Source organism: Amblyomma maculatum, chromosome 2 (genome assembly GCF_055883805.1).
Source record: "Amblyomma maculatum isolate TAMU_Amacu chromosome 2, ASM5588380v1, whole genome shotgun sequence".
Classification (NCBI taxonomy): domain Eukaryota; kingdom Metazoa; phylum Arthropoda; class Arachnida; order Ixodida; family Ixodidae; genus Amblyomma; species Amblyomma maculatum.
In genome coordinates this window covers 145168816-145179540 of record NC_139345.1, presented here as the reverse complement: position 1 = coordinate 145179540, position 10725 = coordinate 145168816, and the positions used below count along the sequence as shown (strand labels likewise).

The following is a 10725-nucleotide window of genomic DNA, read 5'->3' as shown; positions in this document are numbered from 1 at the left end:
CGGGGTGTCCATCGGAGCAGGGCTCGCGGAACAGCTGCCTGGAGGGGTTTCTTGCATGGGCTAGTCGTGCCCAGCACCTCCACCAAACTGTCACGTAGTTCTGAAAGAAAGTCACACAGTCTTCGGAGAGGAACAGTCCAATACCTGGATCCAGACAAGCATAGTCAGCAAACGCGGCCGCAGAACGCTAAAACGAGTCCGACGTCACCGTCTTTTGCGGAGGGCCGTGCGCCACATGGCAACGTTAGGTGGCAATAATATTACCGCACTTTCGCAAACACCGTGTTGCCCACTCGTGTACATTCGAATACGGGTACATTCGAATTCGAAGAAATAATGACAAGTTCGTTACTCAAGCTGTTTGAAATATGCGACCATAGTTGATGGCGTAATAACGCACTAACGAGCAAATTAGTCAAGCGAATACAAAGATTGTCCCTCTTACTTGAATCTATCGCTCCCAGCCTTTCACCGTAGCCTGCAACGTGCTTCGCACACAAAGTTAAATCGACGGAGCTTAGGCGCGCGTGACGTGAACAGATTCTCCATTTGACCGTAACTTATAATTTTTCCTGCTTGTCCTCCCTAGGGCGCATTGAGTTAAAGTCGATTAAAAGGGACTAGATGAGAAATAAAAGTTGGCCCGTATCGAACAGGCACCGCTTTCTAATTACAAAAAGGGAACCACGTTCACAGAAAACGGCTAAAAAAGATTCAGATATGCTAGAAAAAACCCGAGATCTCAATATAATTTTCTCAATGGCCGACATCTTAGTAAGCGCGTCGGCACCTACTTTCTGGGTGGATCGCTTCAGCACGTGCCTGAAGCTACGCTACGCGCGCTAGCCTGTCTTTTGCAACCCATCCTTTTTGGAAGGGGCATCATACGCGATATAGTAACGAATGTAAATCGATTGACGTGGAGATCTTCAAGCCTATGTTCTACGTCGATAAATGCGTCGTTTGGAGACGGTAAGCCGCCAACATCGTTAGGGTCACTAAAGAAATGTTTATTCAGAGCAATAATCTGATGTAGCTCCAGTGTCCATCTATTACTGGCATTTCTATATTATGAACAGTGCATCCGCCCAGTTGCTTGATTTGACTATATAGATTGAAGTGAACGGGGATTCTGAAGTCGAGGCAACAGCCTGCAGAACAAAGCCGACTGCTGGAAGCTTCTAGCGCATGAGAACGATTTAAGATGACAGACTTTTTTTATCTTCAGCTGCGCTGTTGCGATTGTCCAAGTGACGGATGCGCTCCAGTCGCTAAGCAGCTATTTTACGTGTGGAATACCCTGGCAAATGGTGCGAGGAATCCCGAAATAATTTGAGGAAACTTCCTTTAATGTTCCACTGGTGTCAAGGTGATTGCCTTGTAATTGTTTCATTATCCGATTTCTTCGTTGTATCTGAGTTCCAGGAAGGCAAGTTTGGACACCTCACACACGAACTGCTTTCGAATGCTAGGATTGTGTGGGGGACGCCGTGCGCGGAAGCGCTACAGGAGGTACCATTTCGGGATAGATAGTTCCTTTCTATTTAATGTGCTGCACCGTCCGTCGCTACGTGCGGTGACGCGATACCACTGCTGAGTTTGTGCATGGCTCCTAGGCGAGCGCACCACGTGAACCTATGTTTGTTTCTGTCCTCTCAAACGCAGGTAGAGTCCGGAGGTGTAAACCTGCCCGCTCCAACAATCCGGTTGGAGCTGCTGACGCCGACAACACTGCCCCTGGCGACTGCCTTCATCACACTCCTCGTCTCCGTGGTCGCGCCGCGGCATTACACCGCAGGCCAGGACGATGAGGGCCTTTTTATGGACGTCTACTTCGGCGACGACGAGCAGAAGCCGCGACGACTGCGTCCGATCTGGGTCTACCCGTACTGTTGGACCGCGAGAGTAACTCACAAATACGAAGTGGAGGGCCTCTTCAGGCCTAAAGTGGCCGCATGGTTCGGACGTCACAACACATCCTGGGTAGCGGTGCACAGGGACTTCGTGGCCGTTTACCGCAACCTGTCGTCGGGGCAAGATGCATGGGTTCGCTCTATCCTGGCCACACCACCGGAGCTTGTCTCGACGCGGACCAGTGTCAGGTGCGCAGAAACAGTGGTGGTATACATGCCACTTATAGCCGTTCTTTTTCCGTCACTGATTCTGTAAAGCGCTAACCTAGCCTCTAGAAAACAAATCTCTATACACAATGCAGCCATGATATTTTGTGCGGTTTATTCAAGAGGAAAGTACAGGGGGTGTTCTGTATCGATGAATATCAGCAATATGCCATCATGGAGATAACTGAGTTGAAAGACGAAGAAAAGTAACCGCATGCTCCGGTGGGAGTCGCGGATCGCATTCACATGGCGCTCGCGGTAACACATGGCGTTCCGCGTCTGCCCCTATGGAATAAGGTAGCACTGGCGAACTCTCTCACGCAGTATAAATACCTAAGAATGTAGGAGATTAAACTTGCGTCCCCATATCTTAATCAATAGAGTATAGGGCACGAAATTCAAAAGCTGCGGGTTGGGATCCCACCGGCGGCATGCGACTGTCTTTAGTGCTAATTTATAATCAGTTACCTTCATTACTACGTCCTTATTTCACATTTATAACACAAAAAATCCCTAGAGCTTTCCTTGGTGTCCGTGGCTGTTAGCTCCTTTGAATGTATCGCTTAACGAGGCAGTCATTTTTCTGCATGCATTTGTTTGCCGACAAGGTTGCAAGGCTGTTTAATGGCGCGTCATTGTTGTTTCTAGCAAGATATTTGGTGATAATGAAACGAAATTTTGCGTTGTGAACAAACGCGTTTTCTAGGTCTTATTCTGAACACAAGGGGGGGTCTTACTCTTTGGTATAATCTACGACTACCATACCGTTTTTCTTTGTACATGGTGTTTATCACTTGCAATGTGTACTCCGGGTAAACAATATGTTCAGCGTCTTGTTCACGCGAAATGTTTGTGGTTACGACTGAGCCGAGCTTGGCGTTCTTAACACGCGGTATCTTACAACTTTCTCTCTCTCTTTCTGTGCGTGTCACACTTTATCAGATGCGGCCTACAAGAGGGACGCAGCCTTGCCGTTGGATACACGATCTCGTGCGCCGTGATCAGAATGAGCACGGTCACCTGCCAGGGAGATGACGGGTCGCTTTCGTCCTGCAACGGTGGAGGCGTTCACTTCTCCCCTCTCCTGCTATACAACTCCACTGGAGGACCCGGCCACGAGATGACTTACACCTTCCAGGAGCCGGGGATGTACCGTCTAGAAGCGACGCTTCGGAACCCCATCAGTACAGTGACATTGTCAAAAACAACAAGGGCATTGGATGAAATTCGGGGGCTGCGAGTGATTCTGAACGGAATTTATCGTCAATCAGGGCATAACGTAGTGACTGGCAGCAATGTGACCTTATCGGCAACGTACGCGGCAGGCAGCGACGTCCGTTGCTCTTGGCGCATCCTTCCCGCCTGCGAATCATGCTTCGTCATCTTGGGCGGACAAAATCAAGGCACGTGCGACGCCAGCTTCATGTTTCCACTTCCCGGCTTCTACTCTGTCGCCGTGGAAGCTTGGAGCCCCCTGGGCCGAAGACGCGTGGCTAATCTGATACCGCCTGTCGTCGTTCAGGATCGCGTAAAGGGTCTCCGAGCCTGGACAATTCGTCCCCGGTTTTCCATCGCTGTAAGATCGAGATTTGTGCTCCGTGCAGTATCAGAACAAGGAACGGATACCACAGCAGCCTACAAAGTGGCTTCGCGACCGTGGGTGTCGATGCGTCCTCTGCTGTACTCGAACCGTGTCCACGGCGCATCGCTTCGTTTACGCAAGGAAGGGCTGCACAGAGTGCGAGTGCGGGCGTCCAATTTGGTGTCCTCGGACCACGTCATCTTGTGGATACGGACGTGGAAGCGCCCTGCCAGGGGCCTGAGACTCGGTGTGGTCCACTGCAGAGGTCTACGGGCCACGGCAGCCGTGTTTAGCCGAGGTAAGCTCGAAATTCAGCGGCCATATCTTCTTGTGAATTTGTGGCATATTTTTAACACTTACCTCTGTGAGCAAGCGAGAGAGGTCGATTAAACGAACAATCTCTCTAGTGCAACTATAGGTGAACAACCAGGATCATTAAGGAACAACCGCTATAACAGCTAGAATGCTCCAAAATCTGCGGGGCCCAACGCAGATTGCTTCTTTTGAGCAGAAAGCTCTCTCTCTGTGTTGCCTTTTCTGCAATGACAATAGCACTTTTTTGGTCTTCTTGAACCGACGTGTCTGCTTTATTACAAAGAGGATGTTGAACAATAATTCTGTACTACGTAAGCTTGTTGCGAAACATAAGAAAGCGTGAGAAGACATCGTGCGTAGGGCAATAGCGCATTTCCTCCCACCGGCCTCTGTTTTTAATTTGTTCCTGAAGCTACCCTTTACCACCACCTGGCTCGAGAAACGAGAAAAAATGTGGGTACATTACCCGTACCGTCGTAGAAAAGCCAGCGGCAATAATTCTCCGCGTATTAAAGTTTTCACGTTAAGCCTAGGAAATATTTTTTAGAGTAGCATAAGATTGCACCATGACGATTAATGTATCCGCAGACCATCCCTCAGGAGACTCTGTAATTTTTCTTGATATGGTCACCACTACGTGAATGAATGAAAAATTCACTCCCTTTATGGCTTACTTCAAAGTTAAGCGCAAGCGCAGGACACAAATTTTGCTAAGCTTGGCAAGGTTGGGCCATTCCCCTCAAAACGGCCGTAACACTACATTCCACAGTTGTCTGACTTTAATTTCGCAAAACACAAAGCATTGGTTTTCTATGGTGCATTTGAGTACTCAGTGCGTGTGCACGACACAGTTTATGAGTAATATATTTTACTAAGTATCGGCAGCTTAGACAGCTTCCCATCAATAAGTTCATAAAACCATGTCCTAAAATATTTCACGGTGTCTTTACGACTAACAGGGCCGTCTCAAAATTCTCGAGTTTGAGCAGTCCGTGCCAACAAAACAATCTCTGGTTCCTGGCAAGTTGGACGAAGTACGAGAGACCCGGATATACTTCAGCATCATTCTTTATTTCATACCAAACTAACGAATCAACAATTGCGCTGAGCGAGCGTCATTTGTTGGCCACCTTTGGGACTTGGAGGAGGCCGCCGTTCTTTTTACACGCATGCATGCAACCAGACTCTGGACGACTGCGCGCATATCAGGCCCTCGTTTGAGCAGCTCCTGTGTGGTGCTACTAGTCTCCGCGTGCGCAAATGAGAAATGCGGGCGTATCTGGGAAAGAGCAATACGCTTCGCTAAAAACGCTACTTCTCGCTTCCCGTGGCAGTCTCATTCCTTTTATGCAGTATACACACTATTTCTTGGGGAAAAAAGAGAGTAAAGGAAAAGGGAAAACCATTTTGGCACGTGCGCGCGTTGCACATGCAGGCGTTCTGCGTGCGCTGCTCAGGGGTGAAATGGGAACAGCGTGCGCCGACGCGTCGCGCGAACAAATATTGCGTGCGCCGCACCCTTCCCTACGTTGCATCCCCTCATCCTCTCCCGCTTTCTTTCATTTCCTTCTTTGTTTCGGTGGAAGCGAAAGGATGCAGGAGGAAAGGCCAAGAGAGGGAGAGAGGGATTCGGAGAAAGGAACGATGGTGAGAGGGTATAGACGGCAGCGTATTTGCTTGCAATATAGTGCTGGTAGTCAGGGGCCGCTTTCGCAAATTTAAATGTATGTCCGGCGCAAGCAGCCCGCGGGGAATGTCGCACCTCGAAGAGGAAGGGGAAGAATGAGAGCAGAGAAGCTGCTCGCATCGTGGCCGGCCGGAGTGAGCGAGACGCAATATCGGACTCTGGCTACCGGCTAGCGCTGCAGTCGCTGCAGCGATATGTTTTTCTTTTTCTTTTTTTTTTTTAGCACTACTTTTTCCGTTTCGGGGACGAACTGGGAGGAGAAGGGGTGAAGCGTGCAGGATGAAGAGAGTATGTGAGAAGCACACAGATTGACTGAGAACCGAAATAACTTGACAAAAACAAAACAAAAAATGTAGTGTGATTTGGTGCTCGGTTAGTCGGCAACCGGGCAACTGGTTGCAATGATCCGGCACGTTCTCTCCTATACGGGTGATCCTTGAGAGCCTGCCATCGGCGAACGGCCGTCCCTCAACATCGCGCAGTCTTTTAGCGTCGCCGGTCGCTGGAGGCCGGAAATTGGACGCGTTCTGCCAGCATCTTCCACTAAGGCTTCTACGTCGAGTCTTCCTGCCCCCTCGCCCACGTCGCCGGTCGACCGAGAGAGCGGCGCGACTGCGGCGGCATCTATGGTGTGACGAGGGAGGTCCAGACGCAGTTCTCGACGCGGGCGAAGCGAGAAATCGCAGAGGCGCCGAACAGCTCCAGTGTTTGCCCGGAAGGGGGGAGCGCCGGCACTCGACGACACCTCTCCGGACGATCGCCGTTGCTTGGCCCCTTCGGTCGTGTGCACAGACACTGTTTGGCCCTTATAGCAGCTTGGTACCTCTACGAACCCCCCCCCCCCCCCCCCCCCTCTTCTTTTTTCTACGTCTCGCTCCTTGCTTTTTTGACTTCTCTTCTTTTCGCTTCATTGCTTCGAAGTCAGGCGAAGGTCGTCGCAAACAAGGTGACCATCTAGTGACTGCTTCATCCAACAGTTCTGTCATGCCCGGTTCCGATGGGCACTCCAAAGGTTGGCTTTCCGGGCTTTGGGTGCTTTGGGAGTCCCACAGGTCATGTCTGATGGCGTGCGAATGCTGCGAGCGTCTTTTCTTCTGCGCTGTGCGACCGATATAGAGAATGGCGATCATCGCTGCCACGCTGTTTGGGTTTTCTTGTGTGCGTTCTATCTCTCTCTACCCCCCCTTTTGCTCGTCATGGACCTAGCGTGAGTGACTTATTACCGCTAACAAGTTCCCATCGCATTGGTTAGGCCGCTTTGCTTACGGTCCTTCACTTAGGTGTACAGTTAATCGTGTCAGTTGGTAAAGATTCATATCTACAAAGAGCACGCAGACGAAATACCAGAAAATGATTATGCGCTACAGGCTTCGACTATCAAATGAACCTTCATTCTCAGTTCTTGTGTTTAAATAATAAATAAAAAGCAACTGCAGTACAAAGCTTGACAAGTTATCGCACAAAAGAAAAAAAAAATAGCCTCAGCGAAAACGTGTGCAAGGCTATCAAGTAGCGGTCATAAAAGCACTTCATTTTGCACGATCTGCACACGTTTTTGTCTCTTCGACTATTCTCCGCTGTTATCATCTCTAAGCCCCTTTCTTTAGTTCTATGTATGCTGATACCGGTCGGCATGTAGAAGCGTTCTAAATCTTCCCTCTTATCAGATCACTGTGGATTCTTTCATATTACGCCCCTTGTCTGTACGTTTGAACCGACAAGATAAAAGTACTCGTCATCAAGGATTAAGAAACTTACCGAGTTTAATTTCGCGGCCCTGAATGCCGTTGTCAGCTAGCGTGAAGCTACAACTCCATTCTGGAGATACACGAAGGTGGCACGCTTGACCGTGAAATTTCAAGGACAGGGGATCATTGAGAAAGTTGGAATGCTCGCCAGCCTGGGCACGAGGCCACGGACTCAAGATGCTTCCCTCCATGCGCGACCCTCTCATTCATTCTCAGGCTGGCTTGAAAGGAATGAACAAAAAATAGAAATCAAAGCATATTTTACGCGAACCGTGCGTGCTGGGCTTTCCAGCGAGCTCTGTCGGTAAGAGTTTTACAATTGTACATATCTGAAATATTTCGAATTCCAGCATTCTTCGACGTCAGCTTTAATTGTCAGGCAGCTGTGAAATACCGTAAGATACCGTCATGGAAATAAAGGGAATGAACCTACATTCCAATGCGCTGCAAAATCTTGTCTGTCCTTCGCTTGCAGTGAGTAGTTAAGAAAACATTAATTGCGGAAAGCTACAAGCCTCCATAAGGGAAATCACTATTTTCCGATATGCGAAAAAATTCCAATCATATGCAACCTTCCGCTGGAGAATACGCCTCTGCAGAATTTCAGGATATGGCTTGGCTTCATTGTTTCCGTATAGCCTTTTGAAAAATCAGTTTCGACATAAACTCTTCTAAAGTTCTCAGTAGGCCCAGCAGTATGAAGACAAATATTAAGGTCTGATATCAAACAAGCAGTGGTTAATAGCTTCAGGATACGACTTCAGGTTTAGTAAGAGATTTGAAGTAGACCTTCGGATATAGTTTTTTTCTTTTCTCTCCACAAACGTAGACCTAGTGGCCCTGACGAAAGCAGTTATTAGTGTGCTGGCGTTTCAAATCTAAACCGGATGTCCGAAGAAGGTTCGGAAGCAGATTCTTGACACCTGGCCACCGCGTGGCTCGGCCACTCTGCGACGCACTCTTAACGTGACAGTTTCTGGCCAGGTTTAGCGCATAAATGCTTTAACTGCAGTTGAGCGTGAATTCTATCTTAGTTAAAGCGATATGGTGCTGCGAGGGCTTAATTTTATCTGAAAAGAAAATTAACCGTAATATGTAAGGATCACTTCCAGAGTGGCTGACGCGCCACAGGCGACTTCTCTTGTTTGGAGAAATGTCACGGCCGGTCATCACCGCATAATCCTCGGGTATTGTGGCAGGCCAGTTTGAGATGCAGGAATATGTACGCTACTTTCACTTCTACTCTTAAGGGCTGAGCTCAGTTCTGTACATATCGCGGTAGAAACACGCCAATAATATTGCCCGCAATGCAGAAGCACCCTCTGCCAATGCAGAGTGTCTTTATGTTTCTTCTCGTGCACCGCGCGTCAGTGAAGCGTGCGCGCTGTGAACAGAGTTCAGCTTGTTGAAGCGCAATATGGCAAAACTGGAACCAACCACAACCATGCACTAAGCTGTCAAGAACAAACTAATGCTTCTCATGATCGCTTCTCTGTACGTCAGGCTCACATAGTATAGTAGCCACATAGGCGCTCTTTGACTCCGCGCAAGACAAGTGACAGTTTGATTGAGACGACATACATCCACGTCCCCTCCCACGCCCTAGTGACGGCGGGAGATGTGTAGTGCCCGTTGCGAGCGAATGACTGCCGCCTCGGGTCACGGTGCGTCTCCCTTCCTGGAACAAGTCAGCGCTTAAATCCGAGACCAGAGGAGACCTCTAGTGGGAGCCATTTGATGATGAGCGGACAAGCAGAGTTGGGGGGAGGAAGGAAAGGACCGGCGACAGGGGCGGGGGAAATAGTGGTCGCCAGAGGGCGGGAGGGGGCAAGGCTGCCGGAGGAGATAGATTCGAGGCGACTCCTCCAGTCATTGCGTTCTTTTAGCTGTATTTTTTCTTCTCTCCTTGCTTTGTCGTTGCCAGGCCCCCGCTGCGGGTTCGGGCGCAGTAGTAGTGGTTGCGTCGGGGTTCGTACTGCGGCCGGCTCTCTCTTCATGCATGGCAGGCTGGCTCGGCGACCGGGAAGAAGGCTGGCTCGCTATGGGGGGAGGATGAAAAAAGGGCCCGGGTGACGGCGGCGCAGTGGTGAATTCTAATTTTGTAAGCGGCTCGTCGCCGGAAAATGGATCGCCGGCTGGTTTTCCGGGGAGGCGACCTTTTTTGCCGGGGTGCGCTGTCGGGGCGCCGACGGTCACCGCCGCCGATTGGCTTGGCGATCCCGGGCGATCCACGGAACCTGGCCACGGCGTCTGCTCTGGACAGACACCTCGAAATGCGAGATGCCGCATCGAGCGTGGCTCTTTTGCGTCCGGAGCAAACAAGGGGATAGGATCTGGCCCAGGAAGTTTTGAGTGTTGTGTTTCTGCTTTTTTTCTTTTGAGGGCGGGGGGGGGGGGGGGGGGGAGGAGGAATTATCCTGCATTAAAGCACTGAACAGCAGATTTTTTTTTTCTCTATAGGAAGGGGGCGTGACTTTTGCTGCCTGCTTAACTTTTTAGAAATAGCGGGATTTCATACGTGACCCTCTTAAACAATGCCCCACGACCTTTAAAGTAAAACTCTCAGGTCTCGCTCTTAAATCGGGGTGGTTCTAAATAGATGTTATCTCGATTCCTGTTCAATCTGGCCTCAACCGATCTTTACATTTTCATTGCTAGCTGCACTCACGACTGTACACGGAAAGGGGGGGGGGGGGGGGGCAGAAAGAATGCGCCTGCCGAAAAACCTTCTTGTGCCACTTGCGCCCACTGGAGCGCCTCCGCCACTCGCGCGCTGTCGCTAGCACGCAGAAAACCGCGCACGCGCCCTTATCAGCAAAAGCAGCAAAACCCAAAGGCTTGCGGGGAACCCACCTCGGCCGTTATGAACGCGTGCACTTAGGCGCCCGCCGGTGGGGGCGGACAGAAGAGAAGCAGGGACTGCTTACGAAGCGGTAACGAAATTCTGCCCCGCGGCTGGACACCGGGAAAAGCGCGCCGGGCCCTGAAAGCGAGAAATTAACAGCTTTTCTGGAGCGTTGAGTTAATCGCGCTGCAGCCGCGGTGACGGCGAAACAACGTTCGCAATTAAACGCGGCTTAGCTCTTTTCTTTCTTCCCTCGCCCTCTCCGGCTCATTTTATTTTTTCCTGTTTTATTTTTATTTTTGCGCTACGCGAACCACGTTCCTTGCTGCTTTAACTTTCCCTCTCTCTCTGGTGGACTCCATATATATATATATATATATATATATATATATATATATATATATATATATATATATATATATATATAT

The 10725-nt window shown here is 49.8% G+C and overlaps 1 protein-coding gene across 1 annotated transcript in view; it reads left to right on the top strand.

Annotated features, from left to right (window-relative positions):
• The first annotated feature begins 954 nt into the window (after nt 1–954).
• LOC146200116 (uncharacterized) overlaps nt 955–10725 on the top strand; it is a 428914-nt gene continuing 419143 nt past the window's right edge. The window contains exons 1-3 of the mRNA XM_084592274.1: nt 955–972; nt 1666–2102; nt 3063–4000. Of these exons, the coding sequence (XP_084448400.1) occupies nt 955–972; nt 1666–2102; nt 3063–4000 (1393 nt within the window). The remainder of the gene's footprint in view (nt 973–1665; nt 2103–3062; nt 4001–10725) is intronic.